The sequence below is a fragment of the Nestor notabilis genome, unplaced genomic scaffold, assembly GCF_000696875.1.
Source record: "Nestor notabilis isolate BGI_N333 unplaced genomic scaffold, ASM69687v1 scaffold14681, whole genome shotgun sequence".
In the NCBI taxonomy this organism is placed as follows: domain Eukaryota; kingdom Metazoa; phylum Chordata; class Aves; order Psittaciformes; family Psittacidae; genus Nestor; species Nestor notabilis.
In genome coordinates, this window is record NW_009916532.1 from 47,609 (window position 1) to 68,674 (window position 21,066).

Sequence of the window (21,066 nt, forward strand, 5' to 3'; positions counted from 1 at the left end):
GGGGGGGAAGAAACCAAAAAGACAAAAAACAAATCAAACTTTTTTTTTTCTACGTAATAGACGCGGGGGATAAAGGCTAGTTATGCCTTGGATTTGTATATTTTTTCTATTCTTAAATATTGTACTCACAAGCATCTTAGAAGTTTTTTTACAAATATTAGCTGCTTTTGTCTGGATTAAATTTGTGGTGTTTTTTAGTTAAATCTATTCTCATTCTTCCCTTTCTAACAGAGAGAGCTCTGAATAGCTCTTCCTGAGGCTTAACTTTCTGAGTAATTCAAAAACAGTAACTAAACATACATCTCATCTTAGGCTTTCTCCTTTAGCCTGGCTTTCATCCAACACCTCCTCTGACCCGGTCTCCTTTCACTAGTTCCCTTTATTTTGGCTCTTGCCCAATTTCCCTTATGTACGGATAGCAGTTAACCAGTTCCTGTCCATAAGAAGAAATTGAGTACTTAGAGCTCTAGCGTATCTGGAGTTCCAGAGAAGACTTCTAGAACATCACTCAGCCAACACCATGCACCCAAAATAAATACTGTAATACCTTTCACTTAGTAGACATAGCATACTTTCCTGGGTCCTACTAGACAGCACAGTTTCTTGTGCAGTGTGATTCCTGACAGAGTGTACTCGAGAGTCAGTAGCTAAAATTTATCACCTGGCAGTTCTATTTGCAGTCCTATCGTGGGCCCTCCAAACTTCCTTTTGATTGCTCTCCTCTTGACATTCATCTGTTTCACAGATTAAGGATCTGTTTCTACAATGAGCCTGTCCCAGGGACTGTAGTTTCTGCCACACTACTGCTTTATTATTGAGAAGCATTGGGCTCTTGGGAACCTATTCTTGTGAAGGCAAGCAGGAACAATTCTGTGCTTTGAATAAGCAAACACACCCCTTTCTCACAGAGGTGAGAAAATTATCAGGTTCACCTGGATCCTGATTGGGCAGAAAAGTAGAAGACGGGAAGACTCGATGGATTCTGCCTCTGCAAGGGAGAATTTCACACACTGTTTCTGCTTCTTTGTTTCCAAGGAAAGGAATGAGCCTGAAGAGGAATAAAGCTCAACAAACACTTCAACATAATCCCAAACATCTTTACCTAGTAGAATCTCTTCTTTCACAGAAAAAAAAAAAAAAGAGTCTCTTCAGAGTTGGAAAAAAGATGGAAAGGAAGCTACTTCTCCACTTGAAGTAAAAAAAGAGTTTTACTCATCATTCCTTCTTTAGTTACAAGAGAAGCACCATCTAGATGGAGTTGTAACACAGTAATACAATTTATTGGCCCATAAATCAGGAAAAAAGTGCAACTACTCTACTGCAAAGGCAAAAGGTTACTTTAGAATAACACAAAATCCAGTGAAGTAGTGCCATGTGGATCCTGTAGTCAAGTGGGCAAGATCACGGGAAAGAATGACTGCTTACTTTTCTTAATTTGGGAGAGAGGGACCTTGCCAAGTGCCAGGTCCTACACCTGGGTTGGCACAACCCCAGGCACAGCTACAGGTTGGATGGAGAAGAGATTCAGAACAGCCCTGCGGAGAGGGACTTGGGGGTGGTGGTTGATGGAAGCCTATAAGGATGTTGGAGAGGGACTCTTCATTAGGGACTCTAGTGGTAGAACAAGGGGTAATGGGTTCAAACTTAAACAGGGGAAGTTTAGATTAGATATAAGGAAGAAGTTCTTTACAGTGAGGGTGGTGAGGCACTGGAATGGGTTGCCCAAGGAAGTTGTGAATGCTTCAACCCTGGCAGTGTTCAAGGCCAGGTTGGACAGAGCCTTGGGTGACACAGTTTAGTGTGAGGTGTCCCTGCTCATGGCAGGGGAGTCAGAACTAGATGATCTTAAGGTCCTTTCCAACCCAAACCATTCTTTGATTCTATGGGACTGTTGCATAGATCCTAGAGAGGCACATTTAAGACTGTAGTTCTTGTTCCAGACTAAACCACTAAGCTAAAAGAAAAAGCACCAATCAGTGAGTTATTTTTACAGGAAATATATAGGAAAGAGGCAAACTGTTTGGAATGAAATACTAGAAGGAAAGTAAGCTTTCTTGGATGGGCAGAATTTGTTTTGTTTTTTTCTTGAGCTTCGCACAAGAGTCTTACACATTCATCAATCAGGACATCATTGGTTAATCTACTTTGTATAAGCACAGGCGCTGACAAAATACTCTCACCTCCATTCTTAACTCTGCGTAAGAAAGTCAGTCAGTAGCTACATCTACACAGCCTCACATTATGTTCTACAGCAGTATTACAAACATTAGGGTTTTTCCTACAGCATAATTATTTTCAAAAATTTTATATCTTTTCCAATCTAAAAGACTTGCCAGCAGTTTATTGTGGAGGAGAAAAGGATGGTTAACACAAAATAGCACTCACATTCTTGATAGCTTTAGGTTTAGACACATACTACTTGACCCCACAGCTCAACTTCAGTTGCTTAAAGGCAGACTCATGTAGATGGATACAGCCAAAAGTGATCCAGGAGTCAAAGGGCACTCACTCTAATATACTTGTTAGGGTTAGGGTTTAAACAAAAATATCTAGTATTAGGTATTAAAATAAAGTTAGCTAGAGTAAGTAAAGCTAAATAAGCTAAAGTAAGTAAGCTACGTAAACTAAAGGAGTCCTCCTCCAAAGGTGTTCTGTGGTGTCTATAAACTAAGTAGCTGGGCCCATTCAAATGCTTTAAATAAATTACTTAGTCACCCCAATTCTTTAAGCAATACTATATCTATTTCACACCAAGAGTTTTCTGGGGTTTTGCCCTTTAAAAAAAATTAATTAGAAAATAACAGGAAAAGAATTTAATTATGTCACAATGCAGCCTTTTCATAAACATACAATTATGTTCATTTCATGAGAATTTATCTTCACTGTGAAATCAATCGTCACAGTCTCCATTTACTATACATTACCAAGTCAAATTTGATTCCTGCCAGAAAACTGGTGACTTCTGCAGTAAATCAAAATGACAGATACCGTTAGTTTCCTTCTGCATCTATCCCCAGGCCTCAGCTAACTCAAGATGGTTTTTCCTTCTATGCAGTGAAATGAGCAGTTTCCTGGTAACTACATTTCAGAACTGGAAAGGTTTTCATAAATGGAAAAAATGCAGTGTATAGTCCAGGAAACTACTGAAATGTACAGTATCAGAAACATATGGCTGTAGCAAATACCTATGTAGTGAGAGGCTGGGAATGAAAAAGAGACAAGCCTATTAAAATTCTTCTCCTAAAGGGATTTTGCTTGAAAACTAAAATACTCTAATTGAACATCAAGATATGCTGCAGATTGGTAAGGAGGGAAACACAGAATAATATTCCATGCTATCATGGAAGCTGGAACATATGATTTTGCCTTTGTTCTTTAACGATCTACATCTTAAATAGCAAAATGGTTCCATAGCCAGAACCCTCAGTGGGCAAACTCAGAAAGAGAAAGCTGATTTCTTTCTCAGTTAAGTTTTTTTTTTAATAAACTTTAGTAAATAATTTGTTTTAATAAACCTTAAGAAATTATTATTATTAAAAAAACAAACAAAACCCCACACACAAAATAAACAACCATTCCCCTTAATCCTCCCTCAAAAAAACCCAACAATCAGAAACTAAGTTAATTTTTATATGAATTTTGAAAAAGAAGCCATATTCACACACACTCCCCATTCAGAATCTTAAGTAAGACAAAGTAAAACAACAACAAGACTTCTTATTTCAACAGATCTTTATCAATTCCCAGTTTCAGTTTCCCTAAGAATCTGGGACAGGGAACACAGTCCCCAGTTGAGGGCCAGGCCACTTTACTCAAGCCCCAGTGTCCCTGATTCTGCTGACACAATCTATGAATTTAGGAAACTGTGGAAAGTGATACTAAACTTGTTTTGACCAAAAAAACTTAAAAAACAGCAGGCAGGTTTTTAAAAGTATAAAAAAAAATCAGCTGTTTTATAGTAACAGAGGAATGAGTTGCGATTAGAATTCAATAAATATTTCTTCTAGAAAAACTTCTGCCTCCTTTTAAGCTGGAAGACTCCATAAACAGCCTCTCCCAAGGCAAAGGTATTTTGTTGTCTTATTGCTGTGCTGTCATGTCTCAACACGCCTATACAGATACAAGGATGTTTTTAGAGCAGCTTGCAAATGCTGGAGGGTACACTCACAGCCCAAATGGGCAGGGTTATTACAGACATGGCAAACATTTTAGACATCTGATTTTGAAATCTGTGCTGTCCATTGTGTACGAATATCCAGTGAAAATGCGAACATGCAGCTATATTACACCCAAATAAATCTCAAACCTGCCAACAGAAACGTATGCTTCTCTTTGATTTTCACAGCAGTTCAGTGATTAAGATTATGAAAATATTCTTATTTTTTGACTATTTTTTAATTATTTTTTGATTATTTGAATCAAAATATTCTTATATTTTATTAAAATATTCTTATATTTTGATCCTCCAAAACACAGGAGGAACAACAAGTAATAATTAACAGATTTCTCATGGAAGGAACTTAACATGTACAGCTCATATCAAGTCACCAGAACAAAGTTTTCTTTCTTGATTGGTGTAAGTGCAATGTTAGGACGTTTCACACATCTCTATAGCAGAATAATCAGAATTACATTAATTGCCAGTATCTGAAGATCATTTATATTTTTAAAAACATTAAAAGTATTTCAAAAGCTTTCTTCTGTGCTCCCAAAATGCAAGCGGTCAAGTGTTTGAAATCTTATTCCCAGCAAGTATGTGTGTGACATACTTTCAAAGGGCATCTCCTGTCAGACAGTGTCCACATCTAGGCTAGCTGAGATGTCAGCAGATGTAGGCAAAGCCTTCATGTAGTTCAGAGCAAGACTCACACTGCATCCTCCCGTTTCTGACAGAGAAACTTGACAGCCCAGAAATCCTGTGCTTTGCTTTTGTTTTGCGGGAGGGAGCAACATTGCTTGCTTCTGAAAGGACTATATCTGGCCAGTTCAGGAGCAACAGCTGGCTCTACAGGGAGCCACATCCAGCCCTCATCATCTTGAGCATCATCTGTTGCCAAGTTTTGGCAATGCAAGCAGGGAGTGGGTGTGAAGCAGGAGAAGAGTAAAACAAGGGCATCTATACATGGTACCACTACAATCTATTTTACTTCCACTGAGACAGCTGCAAATGCACCTCCCCAGCAATTAAAAAAGATAAAATTTGCAGGTCATTTTTATGTCTTTAAGTGTTGTCATGTTTCCTTATTTGTGCATAGTAATCTGAATAGGTGGTGCATCAGAAGTAGGCTGCTATAGAATACCCACATCACTTAAATCAGAGCATGGAGCTTGAAAATAAAAGTGTGAAGCAAACACTACAAAGCAAAGAGTCTATTATTTAGGGAAGCAGAGGAATATCATTTGTTTTCCATTCAGCAGTATTTAAACCCAAACAAACAATAGAATGATTCCAAACATTACAGACAGGCAAGATTTTTGATTGGAGGGAGTAAGAAGCAATGACACTTTTGTGATTTACACCAGTTGAATCTGGTCACAAGGTGCAGAAGTCATGAATGTTTTGGTAAGCCTAGGTGATTGCCAAACAAAACAAAAATAGGATCAGGAGATGATTATTCACCCATACAGAATGAGATGACTAATCATGGAGCAGTTTCACCCTGAGTGGCTAGGAGGACACTAACCTTTCATTCCACATTTATGCAACTGCAAAACAGCAGATAAATCAAATCAAGAGTGTCAAGATTCACTCAACATAGTGGAAATACCACAACTGCACTCCCAGTTATTAAAATGTTCAGATAGGTACATTTTTATGGCTGTATCTGCAGAATAGCACATTTTCTTACCTCTGCTCAGTGTTAAACAATGCAAAGATATGTTTGCTAGACATGAAGCTCTTTTCAACATCTCGCACTTTTAAGTTGTCCAAAGGAAGCATATACTTCTTCTCTTTTTCCTAGAAAAGAAACAGATTAAAACGACACTATATGAGAAATCTCAAACACTATTTCAGCAAACTCTGTTTAGTTGGTAATGACTTCAGTACACTTATTATCATAAGGGTATATTCAAAATTGAAATGTCTCTTTATCTTTCATAGACATACCTGCAACAGAAATGAAACCTGAATTCCAGTTGTTTTTCACTAACCCATTTAAAACATTTCCCAGTTAAAAAAGCAAATCCCCTCTCAAATACATAAGCATCTACTTTTATTATTCTTCATTCCTCTGAATTATAATAAGAGTCAAACTTAACTAAAAGGGAAGTGTCTAATCAATACAAAACTCTTCTTCCATGTCTGTGGACATAAAAATCATCTCTATCTACAGTCACTATTATTAATTATTTATGGGTAGCATTTGATTACCCCACCATAAATTTTCATTTCTCCAATGGAAAATACAAAAATCATACAAATCAATCAAAATCGTACTATCATTGAGGTTTTATATATACTGTATACAAATAAAACCAGACTCTAATCTAACCAGCTTATTTCTCCAAACAGCACGAATGATCTATTCGCTTTTACTGTAGCCAACTCCTTTTGCATTTTCATCACAACTCTTATTTACTGCACAATCACTATAATTTCACCTTTTCTAGGTTTCTTGCTTCCTGTCATTCCAAATTAAGGACTAGTAACACTCTCAAGCTACTTTCTGATGTCAGAACAAAAGAGCCTGAAGATTATTAGCCATTTCCATTGTGCTAAACTTCCTTGAATTCCTTGTACTGATGGACAAACCAGGGCAAGCCTCTCCATTTTGCTTTGCAAATACATCTGGTGCTAAGCAGATGTGATCCAAAGACAAGAGGGGCAACACATGCATCCTCATACCCGCAATCCTTTTTTGCACATCACGATAAAATGCTGGCAAAAGTACTAATGTAGTACAGAGTTTAACACTATGAAGGTACTGTTAAGGCTGGTGCCATTACCATGGCAGCAATGGAATGATGAAGTGGGGAAAGGATTTATGCCCTGGAATGTGTGCAGTGTATACCAGATGGGGTTCTCGTGAATTTTGCTACCCAGTGACTCTAAGGAAGTTCAATAAATCACCAAAGTTGGAAAGCTTAGGATTCCTTCACAGTCCCTTATCTGCCAACATGGAGCAAGACTGACTGGTTTCTGTTAAGCCATCAGAACTAGCTGTGAAGTCTAGCACCCATTGCAATTGCTGTAGAATTGTGAACTGGGACATCAGTTATGGTGTTTGGCTCAAGGAAGAAGTATGCATGTGATAATAGTTTATTGTATGCCATAAAACAGGACAAAAGGGACAAAACAAACTAGGACTCATTTTTCTTAATACATACTTCCTAGAAGAAACAGAAGTAACTTCCACTGCACAAAACTAGAAGAAGTTCTAGCTAGACTGAGATGTGTGTACTGTCAAGGCAGATGTAATTCAACTTGGCTAAGCTTCAGCAGATTGCAAAACTAAACTGGATGAGAATGCACCTAAGAGTGAAACTATAAAAATACAGTGACGTGTCCAACAATGGCTCATTTTCCTAGACAGCTTCATAACAGGCCCCAGTAGAGGAAAAAGCATATTTCAAAGGCCCTTCTGGAAAAGCATGGTTTCTACTGTCTTGCTTTGTTGAATACAAAAGTTGTCAAATCCAGACTGGGAGTATTACAGAAAAAGTGCCTGATGGATTTTCAAACTTTAGCTTAGCAATCCCAGAAATTATTACCCACAAAAGATCATACATATTTATATTCTTCTGCTCTCATCTAACAATTCTGATGTAGTCTAGTTCTGTGTCAGTCTATAGCTGTTTATCACCATTGAGATCTATATTCCACTTCCAGGGAATATATACTCTCTGAAACTTTCAGGTTTTCCCTGAAGGGAGAGTATAGTATCATCCACTCAGAGATAAATAAAAGTAAGCAAAGTAAATTCTCAATTTACCAATAGAAAAGCAAGTAAATCATGGTAAACAAAAATAAATAACTTATAGATCAGATATTTATGTATAAAAATTATAAATGCTGTCCTCTAATACTGATTTTTATTGACATGGTCTATTTTGATATTATAAACTTACATTCTAAGTACTTCTGGTAGCATTTGAAAGGTAACACTGTGTTAGTTTTGGTGCCATGACAGTGACATGCACTTTGAAAAAAATCCTAGTATATGAGTCAGGAGAATATGTATTAAATTTTGTATTAAAGGCAATTTTCTTTTTCCCCATTTAAAAGCTGGACTGCATGGTAATGTAAGATACTTTGTTTTCCATTTCAAACATTTAAGACAGCTTACAGATATTAAAAAAAAATTTAAAAATCATCTTTTGGGCAGAAATATCAATGTTATTTAGTCCATCTTAACTAAGAACAGATAAGCTTAATTTTTATTCTTTAAAAGTTAACTTTCACCATTACAGAATATGTTTATAAAGATTTACTATTGATTACCAGAAATTTAAGAAGTTTCTGGTGAAATATTTGTTCTGACAGACACTATTTACTGACAAAGCAAGCAACCACAGATGAATAAAAATAGAAACTGATGAAAAAACTATACTAAGAATCTGATTGTCTAAACAAAAAATCCACAAGCAGGAAACTTTTATAAATGTTTGATGCCAAACTGTGAGAAAGTGTTTCTTCTGTAGCCACAAGGAAAAAGGAAATGCCTACTGAAAGCCAAGAAGTGGTTGGTATTTATTTACATGGCCTCCTACCCACATGCTGAGACAGGGCAGTTTCCAAGAAAGGGAAATCGTAAGGGTGCTTATGCTTGATGCTAGCAGAGACAGCATGTCACATATGAGAAATCAGACCTAAATACGGCTTAATTTCAGGATGAAAGTACTACTGCAATATGAAAGCGTGGCAGCAAAACCCCCAGCAACTCCCCTTCTTCCACCCCCCCAAAACAACAAAGTAAAGAAATACATATAAATGGAGCATGAGTTAATTCAACAGCAGATAAGCCCAACATGACTTTAGCCTTAGCTCAATTAATATTATGTTATGGCACAGTGAAAAAAGCTCCAGCCAGGACTATCTGTGCATGTTTCCCATCCTGTGAGAGGCTGGCAACATAAGAAACAGGGAATGTATGAAGCCTGGGAGGAATGGGGCTAGGCACACTTCTACAAGTGACGACATGCACATAACTGTGGGTCCAGTTTGTCGCCCCCAGCATTTGTTCTTTTTTATTTATAGATTTTTATTTTTATAATGGGGCAGAGAATTTAAGCATGACATGAGGGGAAAAACCAGCACATGCTGATCTCATGTAGAGACTTTGCCTCTCTTTTTCCTATACACACTAGAGGAGAAGGAAAAAGTGGGAGGCAGCATGGCCCACTCCTGTCTCTGTGACATGAAGATAAAAAAAAAAACCCATAATGCACCTTAGAAAAACAAACCAAACCTGCTAGCCTGGGGAGGCTTTTCCACCCTTGAGACGATGTTTCACCACTCGTGGGCATAAGTAGCACTCACATCCTTAATGGACTAGTTCTGTTCTCTGACAGGCAAGTAAGCTGCCAAGAACTGACAGCACGATGTAAATATGCCATATTACAACTGCCCCTTCCTTATGCAGTGTTTAAATGTACTAAAAATAAATACTGCTGAAGTTCAAAATGGCACTAGGGATGAAAAAAATACAACAGCAGCTCCCTTCCCCCAGCAAAGTCTCAGCCAGCACTTCCAAACTAATGAACTTCATTTCATTTTCAGCCTGAGGCAGAAGTCATTCTCTGCTTTTGGAACTTTGCAGGGCTCCATCAGAACAGCAGAAGAATAAACCCTGGACACAATGTCAGTTAACCGGATTATAAGGGGAACAGAAACCTTTTGCTACATAGAAAAGAGATTGTTAAATTATTTCAGCTTCTTCCAGTTATCAAAGGTGATTCTCACTTTTATTTGTCACTTCAAGATGGCTGCTGTGCAAAAGCAGCATGCAGAACAAACTCTACTCCACATTTTGTATCCTGAGGAACAGAAGCAAAATCCATGCAGGACAATTCACATATATGATGTTCAGATTCTGAAGGGCAAGTCTGACCCTGAGTGTTGGCCTATTCACACATTCAATTAAGTTACGAGGAATCGAGCCAGTCTGCTCACTGCTTTGTTATGCTTTTTAGAACACCAGTTTCCAACCAGAGGGTCATGACACCAGCCAAAATGTGTCTATGTCAACTGTGGGGAGCACAAGTTCAAAGAAATCAAGCTCACAACTGGAAGTGCAGGCCACACTGGAAAAGTAGGAAAAAAGGCTGGTTTACAGGAGGATTCATTCTGTGAATCATTTGCACTGAAAGTACAGCTCTTGAGAGTAATTACTGCACACTGATAGCAAATACAGATAGCCATGAAATGACTCTTCTATTAATTAGTATTACACATTAACAAGTATTGGGCATTAACGGGGCAAAATGTGAACTACTTTTAAATCATAAATTGAGCAAGGACAGTTTGAATTAAAGTTCGGGAACAACAAATAAAAAGAGTGGCATTTCTGCCTCTCAACTAGATTTCCAGACTGACACTGTACTACTTATTCTCTGTATTTGTTTCCACATTGGTAACTCAGGCCTAATGCTCCCTGACTCACTGGCATCATGCTAGACCTTGTCTCTGCAAGCAGCTAGTGATGGCAGGGCATCATTAAGGTATCCTGAATTCAGGGTATTAAATGTGTAGATGGAACACTAAAGCTGAGCAACTATTTGGTGAAGCAGTTAAGCAGTGGAGGCAGAAAACAATACCAAAGTGAAGATGTTCTACATCATCCTGTACTATTTTAGATGGCTGGATCACTACCCTCATTTTAGAGACAGAAATAGACACAAGAAGCAGTAGCTTGTGAACCTGCTGAGCCTGAGCAATCTGTATTAAAGAAAGCAAGAAGAGAGAAAAAAAAAAGTGTATGGAAATGCTGCTGGTGAGCTGAAACTTCGCCTGTTTAGTCCTGAAAACGAAAGGCTCAGATTTGTTTACACCTTGAAGCTACTCTCACTGCCAGTACAGAATTCTGCCAGTGCAGAATAGCCTACTCTGTGGTAGCATCTGATGCAAATACAACTATTAAGATGCCTTATAGCAACTTCTCTGGTATTTAAATCAATACCCAAAAGTTAACCATATTCTAACTTTAAATATACGCAAGAGAACTTCACTGTATTTCTATTTCAGTTTATTTTTCACTCTCAGTTTAGAAAGCCACACAGCATCTTCACAATGGTCTTGGCTTTACCACACTTGATTTAAAGCATACTCTGAAGAATGAAGCATGAGATACTTACTATTACTATAAACATTTCAAGAAAAACAAAGCAAGTTATTTTGTTACAAACAACCTAGCAATGTGGGATTCAGGCCTGAACATGCTCCTGGGTACAGCTGTGGAAAACATAATTGCAAATTGTCTATAAAGAGAAAAAGGAGCTGCTTTAACAGAAAAACAAGTCATACATAAACATTTCAACATTTTTATGAAAAGCATAGCAAAATAATACTTAATAAGTTGCAGATGAGAAGACCATGTTTCTTTCACCTATGCACCTCTCCCTCCAGTCTTCTACAATCAACTCCTACATAGCTTTAGCTGTTGATGAGAAAGCATTGAAGCCAAGCACTTTTTCAATAATTTCTTTTCTTCTACCTCTGAAACCAAATTCAAACCCCCATAGGTTCAGATCCTTCAAAAAAGCCAGCCATATGGGCATCAAGAAGCACTCTCACATATACAGATGATTCTCCGTGTGTTCAGGTGAAACTTTTCAGATAAAAACTTTGAGCAAAAAGTGAAAAAATATTGTCTCACTCCCTGAGACACTTCCACAGCCAGGTGGATTACACCCCATGTTGCACTACCATTCTCCTTCCTGCTTCATTCTCACCATGTGCCAGGAGAACTCTAGCTGTGCTGTACCACAAAGGATGTACATTGCCTGGAGGCAGTTTTATTACATGTATCAATATTGACAAGAATAAGTCAGTATGACATACTAGAGAGCTGTCACATATAGATATATAGATAGATAGATAGATAATTAAATACCAACAAAGACACAGAAAAACTATTATGCAGCATTTCAGAGAGAGAATTTTAGGAAAATGCTAAAGAACAAAATGACAGCTCCAAATTGAAAATGTCAATACGAAAATGTGACACTGGACAATAAGCCAGACTGTTAGAAGAAAGGAGCACAACACAGAGGCCACAAATACAAAATCTTCAATAGAATCTGCAGCTCTCATGAAATAATCAAGCTCTTCCAGGTTTGAGTTACATTTTTAGATTTTGCACTTGTAATACCTTTTCTATGCAGTTATGTGTACTCCTGCACTTTTTTTTTTCCCCCCGATCTTTTGGTAACTTTTCCCACAACGTATTATTAAAAAAATTCAAATGGCTTGATGGCTTGTTACATCTCTGGTGTTTCTTCTGAATTCAACTACGGGATTAAACCTGATGCTAATGTTAAATCAGTCCTTAGTCTGGTCTTGTCATTCATTTTACTGTGTTATTCATTTCCCACAATGTTTTTCTCATATAAGAACTAGAATCATATTCATTTCTTCACTTTCCTTCTGCACAAACTTCTTCAGGAATAGGACCACAAGGCCTCACACAACTCTGTATTTGAAATACTTCATCTTTTTGAGAAGTGGTTACTGGTGTCTTGGAGTTTGCTATCCTGCTACATTTCAAGACCTCACAGAAAGACATCAATACTACATGACAAAGTCATATGTCTCTCCATCATTATTTTGTAGCACAGCTGTTCAACTTTAATTGAGGGTTTACAGGGAGCTGAAGCTCCAGCTTGCATTCATACCTCACACACCAAAGCAGAACCTCACAATCTACCTACTCAGAGCTGGGCAGCTCTGAATACCACCTTCTACTTACCTAGAGGAGAGAATTGTCACAGCACACAACAATGGACATCCAGAATCCTTGGGAAATGCTGAGTGATGAGCAGCCAAGCTGGCCCTTGAGTGGGAGTTAACTAATGCACCAAGCATTGTTGCTGCCTGCACAGCAGTCTCCATGTTACAGTACCTAGATAAACAGCTTTTCCATCATTCATTTCTCATTTCCCTCAATAATGAGAGGTAGCTGTGCAGGCATCTTATTGTATTAGTGCAGAGCCTGAATGGCTAGATTAAAAATAAAATAAAAATCCAGTTATTTCACTGGAACTCCCTGCGCCTTTCATGATCAGTGTGTCAAACAGAAGTGTAATAGTTTCTGGAATACATAACAAATTCAACATGACTTAAGATTGCCCCTCTTCCAAAGAGGTGCTTATTATCACAAGTAGAAGGGCTGGTCTTTCATTGGTCTGTGCTGTGGGGATGTACTGTCAGTAAAAGGATCAATCCGAGAAAGGGCCTGATGAAGAGGAAATCTCCAGTTAGCTCCTATTAGTTAGAATCTTGAAAGGTCATTTTGAATTTGGGAAATCTTGTCTGGGAAAGAAGCCAACAATTCCTCTGAACTGAAGTGGTGTTGGCATTTAAAACTGAAAGAAACTCCCGACTGGTGAACCATTTGACAGTCTAGAAAACTTCTGCTGGATGCATCTAGTGGCTGCTCTGAAGGTAGAGGAGGAGGAAAAAAAAGAATCCTCTGACCTTTTTATCCCTTGCAATGAAGCCTGCTTATGACAGCTTGTTTTTCTCTACTGCTGGTCAAGTTTTTATTTTTCACTCTTCACCTATTACAGATCATCCAACAATCACAATGGTTTGGGGGAGCAATACTGCAGGATGAAGGGCTTTGGTGCGGAATCTCTGTGCTTGCAGAGGGCTCAGAGTGACGACGACATACCAGTTCCTGGGAGATCTGGCTTTTCAGTTGGGTACAGCTTTTCATTCATACTGTTTGTGATTTTGCTTATTTCATATGTGTGTAAAAATACTGTTTTATGTATGTACACATTTTGGAAAAAAACCACAATAAGTTTAATTGTATTTTCGTCTTCCTGGACTCCCTTAACTTGCATATAAAAGGAAAGCCTCTCATTTATAAGCCTTCTGAAATTCCTTGGTAGATACATGAAGAAGATACACCTGTGCAATAGTATCCTTGTTTCCTGCTGGAAAGGCCTTTCTTAAGACCGTTTTAGCTTTTGAATGCTTTTCATTTTCTATAAAATGAACCCAAGAAAAGCTCAAACTCAGGAAGCCACTGGATGCTTTTCTTTGGATACCTATTGAAGTATATGGAGAGACACTAGATCCTTTGTGTGTATGCATGTGTGTGGAAAAAAAAAATCCTTCTCAATAAAATCAAAATGATAAATATGCAATTACATAATTATGTAAAAAACATTAAGCAGAATTTTCCTGAGGCGACACATCTGTCTCTGCAAGACTCCTAAAGATGCAACAAAACACACGCACACAAATTAGTCCATGGCTTTTATGCTGCCCTACTTGCTTGTTATCATTAAAAGCTTTCAGACGGTAATCAATTTCACTGTGGTGGAGATTACTGCAAAATGCATTAAGAAGTTCACGCCTGTGGCAATGGTCACTGAAAATATTTTGGAAAACATCCCAGAAGTATAAGACTTTTTCCAGACCTCTGAGAGAAACTCTGGATGACAAAGCTTCTGGTGTCAAGACTTCTCCCCCACCACTGCTCCTTTTTTTAGAGCAGCATTTTTTGAAAGGTACATTTTTGAAAGGTACTTTTTTTTTAGCAATCCAAGAATCTTGGATCATGGAAAACATTAACTTCTGAGACAACTGTCTGAAGATATCTCCCCCCTTGCTCTATATAAAATGTATAAATACACTCTGGCTTCCTAATTTCAAAGAAAAACTGTTGATTTATAACAAAAGAGTGAGAAAACCACCCACTTACTCTACCATAACAACATTTGGGGGGGGTGAAGGGGGGGTGTTTGTAAAATAAGCAGTCCTGGGGATGTCCCTTAATCATCAAGCACTATTCTACTTTATATCAAGGACGTTAACTTCAAATGCTAAATAACATATGCCATTCAATGTTCAAGAGAGTGGATTTTGAAATGTGCCTCAGAATTTGACAAAAGATATCCTAAATTAACTACGGTGATGTGCAGGAAAACCTGCAACCCTCTGCCATTGGAAATTAATAGCTATTAGATTGATGTGTCCTTAGAAACATTTATCAAGGAGACTGTTTCCATGAAACTGTCACAGACTGAAACACTCCTGAAGCTCTTAGCCAAAGTTGTTCCTCAAACTGACCTTAAATTGTCTCTAGACTGTAACCCCCTAAATACAGAAGTCACTTCTCAGTGTACATCATCTGCCCCAGTAAGTACTTGAACACGAGTGGGGATGCAAGACTTGATTATAGAAAAACCTGAACTGAGAAGGAACCTTTCAAACATGGGCATGGGAATGTGGAGAAAGAAGTTAGTAGAACATCCAAGTCATCATGAAACTATTAGCCTTGAGAACAGTCAAGAGCTAGGGGACAGTGACAAAAGATGCAACATCAAAGTATTTTTTAAAGCTACTGTCATTTTAAAAAGTGACTGCAAGGTGCTAGGCAGTGCTAGTCTACTACTGAGTCCTACCTTTAGGAGTATGTGTGGAGAGAAGCATGTGTAAGAGAGCTGTCAAACATGGTAGTTTTCAATCTGCAGATGCTGCCTATTAAAACAAAACATCCAAGTGTTGCTCACCAACAAGCAGCTCTTTCCTGATAATGGTATGTTGTTTTTTCACATTCGAATGCTTGTACCATGAAGGACACGCAACACATTGCTAGCTATTTCAATTGTTCTGCTCAGCCGTTCACTTGCAGCGGTATAAAGCATACAGAGGTCCTGTTCCAGTATCACCCTAAAGAGAAAGTACGTTAAGCTCACAGCATACCTTAACAACACACAACTGAAACAAACAGACTTTGTGACACGCTCCCTTTTAAATATCATGTCAGATGGTGAATTTAGACAGATGTTGTCAGGAGGTACCACAGTTCGGAGAAGCATAGAGCAGCTCCTCTGGGAGGGAAGAGACAACCTCAAACTGAAATAACCACAACTGTTCAAGTGTCATCACTGCCATTTTGTGTGATGGCAGAACTTGTTTAATGTATTGACAGATCACCTTTGTCAGTTCCATACATGTTCGCCTCTGTGTCCCTGCTGAATCAGAGTGACAGGGTAACACCCATACACCGAAGTTTTAGGGACTGTCAAATACTTGGCATTGAAGACAGTTCTGCAGGCCCAGAGCTGACAATGCTTATGGCCAGTAACAGATTATCCAAAGCTATGTTTTGTGGTCAGCTAGAATAGAGCATATAGCTAAGACACAGGCTAGGGAAACAATCTGCAAGCATAAACTTAAAGCAAATCTTCAGTCATGTGTTATTAGTTTCACTACATTGGAGGCAACAGCTAGAGACTTCTGCTAAGAGACAGATCACCACAACCAAGACCTACGAACAAAGCAGGACTGCCACTGTGCAGTGCGAAAGGCACTGGAGGGAGGTGGGGTGCTACAGTTAGGAGACAACATCCGTGATGCTTCTGATTGCCAGACTAATTTCCATCAAGGCAGTCACAAAGGCTCAGTCAACCAGAGACTCCATCATCACTGCTCACAGCAATGAGCACAAAAACTGGGCAATGAGAGTACCTCTAAAGAGTATCAGCACCTGGAAGAAGGAGGCATTTCCCTTGCTTCTGTGTGGTGGATGAGGTCTTTGGTAACTACCAGATTAAGAATCTTGCAGTTTTGCTATCACAAAATAACATCCCTACTAATAATTTTAAAAAATATTTTTTTGTTTTTCTACTTTTCTCTGTACCTTTTCCAATCCAAACTAATGCCAAACCTTGTCTTTCATTGCCATGACATTTAAGCACATGTCATTTCTCCTCTGTATAAAATAACATCATCTTTAAAGAATTCCAGTTCTCCCATGCCTGGATTCCTGCAATCAAGTATTACTCTGATTCATACCTAACACCCTCTTCTATTCCATGCTGTGCGCTTAGGGAGGAAAATACAAATTGAATATACCATTGTGTAGACTAGAAGTTGTGCTAAGATGACAAACACTTGCATTCACTTAATCATCTCTGTTAAGATACTGTCAGTTGGACTCCCCAGGAACACAATAAGGAAAAGAAAGAGCTCTTTATTAACTATGAAAAAAAAAGAAAAAAATCCTCTAATCAATGATCAAAACAGCCATTAGAACTACCTTTATCATGCTCTAAAAATTTTCAACATGCAGCTTGGATAGCTATTGGTGGTGAAGTGATACTATGAAAATAGGATTTTAAAGAATCAGTAAACACGATGTAAATTTTTGCTCCAACAGAACTGTCTACACCTGGTCAACCTCAGCTGTTTCAAAGAACCTATGAAATGTACAATGTCTTAGAAATTCTCCAGGAGTTTCAGACATGTAAACAATGAAAATGAAAGAGGTAGTGACATTATTGCAAACACAGAAAAGACAACAAAACATGCATATTGAAACCTGAAAGTTGAAACACGCCTGCAAAACCACTGACTTTTTATAGTGTACAGTAGTACTACAGGAGAGAAAGATAAAACCTCTGCTTCTCTGGCAGAATGTGAAATATTTGTTAGGAAACATAGCACTTCCTCAGGAATATATACTTCATTAATGATCACTCAAATACTATAGACTATCAATACACTGGCATGGCACTAAACTTACAGGACACTATTATATTTGTAAAGAATCACTCCAAAGTATGTACACTAATTCTACATAACAATGACATACGGCACTGAATTCCCAGACAGTCAGTCAAAGCTCTGGGCAGGAAACCAAATTCCTTTCCTTTTTTTTTTTTTCCTCCCTTTAAACACTATCTCAAAACACTTATTACTTGTGCTTTGAAAGATATACTCCATTACTCCTCAGCATCTTATCTTTTACGGATACTACAACCAAAAGGGACTGCTGCTGGAAAAAATGTATTACAACTGTTTTCTAACACTGACGTATTGAGATTGTTTCAAAGTGAAAAAGGCATGGTGACAACAAAAATCCAAGTAAAAAGAAGATAGCTAACTTAAAATATAGGTACAAACTCAAATTTCAGAAAGGAATCTGTAATAGTGAAACAAGCTATCAAGTACTAAAACTCCCAAATTTATCATTTACCACATATATATTTATTCTAGGATCAATTCTGAGAAGTGAATTTATACAACTACGTCTTACTGGTGTAAACTGTCTCATTAGTATTCAATGAGCTCATTTCACACACAGTTAATTCTAATATCAACAGAGATCATCTTTTAATGTGTTCTAAAGTAATAAAGAATATGTTAGAGGAAAGTTTTTCCTATTGTTTTGTTTTCAAGACACTCAGATAAAAAGCAGCGAGGACAGCATACTGCAAAGTTGTCTGTAACAAAATTTCAAAAAGTACAATACAAAACAAAGAAAACATTTTAGCTAGTTCACCCTCTGCCCTCCAAAAGCCTCATAAATACTGACATAAAATGTTGAAATAAAATGTTCATTAAAAATATTCCAAGTCTGCCTAAGAGCTATTTAAACATCGTATTCAGCAATTTGATTTTCTGTAATCCCATTACATTTACATTACCCAAACAGCATGTATATCTTGATTATTTTCTCAATTCCTTTGTTTTGCTAGAATAATATTTTATTCCCCTTTGAGAAAATTTCCAAGGTCATAAAAATAAGATTGTCTAGCAGTTTAGATTTGTTTTACATGTCTAATAATATATTACACTTGAATACTTTCAAATAATGAAGTTTTTATACCAATGCATTACCAAACTATATAATTACTATTAGGAAAAGTACATGGCAACAGACAAGGATAAACACATGTATACTTGCATAAAATATATTACAGAACTATTGCCATTACACAAAAAAAAAAAGAAAAAAGAAAAAATCCCAACACCAAAAAAAACCACACCACCAAAAAACTACTAAAACCAAATGCTATAAACCTGAAAATTTACTGTTAAAAGAAATTCACATTCCCTAATGGAAACAGAATACCTCAAATACATTTCAATCTGCCCTGAAATTGCACTTCAGAGATGGGGAGGACGAGAACATAATTCAGACACTGGGGAAAAAAACCAACAAACTCATTAGTCCAAGTACGCAAACCTTAAGATTTTAAAATCAAATTCATTTGACAGCCACGCAGAGTCTTGACAGGCAAACCCCTATTCCTCTTGCATTCAATGCCAGTTCCCCATTCAACTGTCCCATCTCCTGCTGAGGACATTTGGTGAGAGAAGTGTTTTTAAAGATAGGAACTACTGAAATGCAAAGACAACTTTGGCCACAGATTGTACACGGACGAAGACCACTACTTCTAGGGACTTTTTGCAAGAAGGTCACAGTCTTACAAAGTAAACAAGCACTACCTCCTTCTTCAAGGTAAGCAAACATGGGAACACAGTGGCCTCTGATATTTTCAGCAGGCATAAGCAAAATCCCAGACCCTTTGGGAACGCTAGGATACGAGATCATCTCAAAGAGAAACACATCATGGAATTTTTCTTTTGCTCACTGAAAAGGAAGGAAAAATTATACATAGTAACAGGTGTGTGCCCCTTAATCTAAAATAATTATACTCTAATTACCAGTGGTTTCTAAATTCTCTCATCTTAAGCAACATGATTGAAAAGATCTTCATTATTTTGTTATTCGGATCATTTAGCACAAAATAGACTGACGTAAGGTGCTGAGTTTCATAAGAACACGTCTGATTAATTTGAATTAGGCTGTAAGTTCTCAATTTGCTTCACAGTCTAAGAAAATTCTCACTGCCCTCACACATCCACACAGAAAAAACACTGCTTAAAAAGGAAAAAAAATGTTAATTACAGAATCACAACACTTGATCTTTATTTACCCATATCCTAAAGGGGAGGTGGGAGTGTGGGGGAGAAGAATCTAGTGAGGAGGACTTTCAAGCAGGTCAGAGTATCTCAAAGATGAAAATGAGAACATAGAAAGACCTACTGACAAGTATAACACAGTGACCTGGACAAGAGGCTGGAGACGTGGGAGTAAGGTTCGCAAAGGGTTATGGCAGAAACTGCTACACAGGTAAATAAAATGTTTGTGGACTGACTTACTAATGGCACAAAAAATAAACAGGAAAAGCTAGAATTTTTCAGTACAGAATCAAAATTATTACTTAACTGATCTAACAGAGTGGAATAATTCACATAATCTGGAACACTGACATATCTTCATATTCTTCTCTAGGAAGTCAGACAAAAAATAATTGGGAAAGCATCATCTTTCATATCCAAAGCACATGTATTGATGTGGGGTTGACACCAAACAGGAAGAGAGATGTTCTAAATGCTCCTGGAGGTAACTAAGAAAACTAAGGAACAAAGAAATGTGCATCACCATCGCCAGGACTTCCAGTGATCACTATAATGATTCACAGTACAGGACTTGATGATAATGAGGTATTTTAACTAAAAGAAAGACACCATAGAAAAAGCTGACCCATTGCTTGGTTGAGGAGGAAACGTATTAACAGGCAGTTAATAGGTTTCTATGTCGAGAAAGCTCCAGTATTCAGTCCATCTTTCACATTACTCTTCACTAAAAAGTCTAAGAAGCAGTAAAAATCATTACGGTTGGATATTAGGAAAAAAAAAATAAAAAAAATGAATCACTAATACAAACTTTTAAGTTTATACTATACCCCCCTCATTCTTTCAGTCCTTTCAAGTGCCTCAGTTTTGAATCAACAGCTTAAAGTCATAAGAGTAAAAACTGCAACTAATATGTGTAAACCTCTTATCTAAATTACATAGAGTGAACAAATGCAAGCCTGACTTAAAAAGCATAAGGGTTCCTTGGAACTAAGCCCTACTTTTACCCTACTATTTACACTGTAGCTATTACACAACAACACGCAATCTTCATTGAAAACACAGCCTAACTCAGAGATTCTCAAATGTTTTTCTATTTTAAGCACATTCTCTTTTCCTCTCTGCTCTACTCCAGTGCAGAAAATTTTGCATGCTCTAGAGCTGCATCCACTAGTTCTTTC

General features: G+C 37.6%; 1 protein-coding gene across 1 annotated transcript in view; it reads right to left on the bottom strand.

The window, feature by feature from the left end:
- DNM3 (dynamin 3) overlaps positions 1-21,066 on the bottom strand; it is a gene marked incomplete at both ends in the record, with an annotated part of 132,383 nt that overhangs the window by 42,613 nt on the left and 68,704 nt on the right. The window contains one exon of the mRNA XM_010024630.1: positions 5,850-5,959. Coding sequence (XP_010022932.1) covers positions 5,850-5,959 — 110 coding nt within the window. The remainder of the gene's footprint in view (positions 1-5,849; positions 5,960-21,066) is intronic.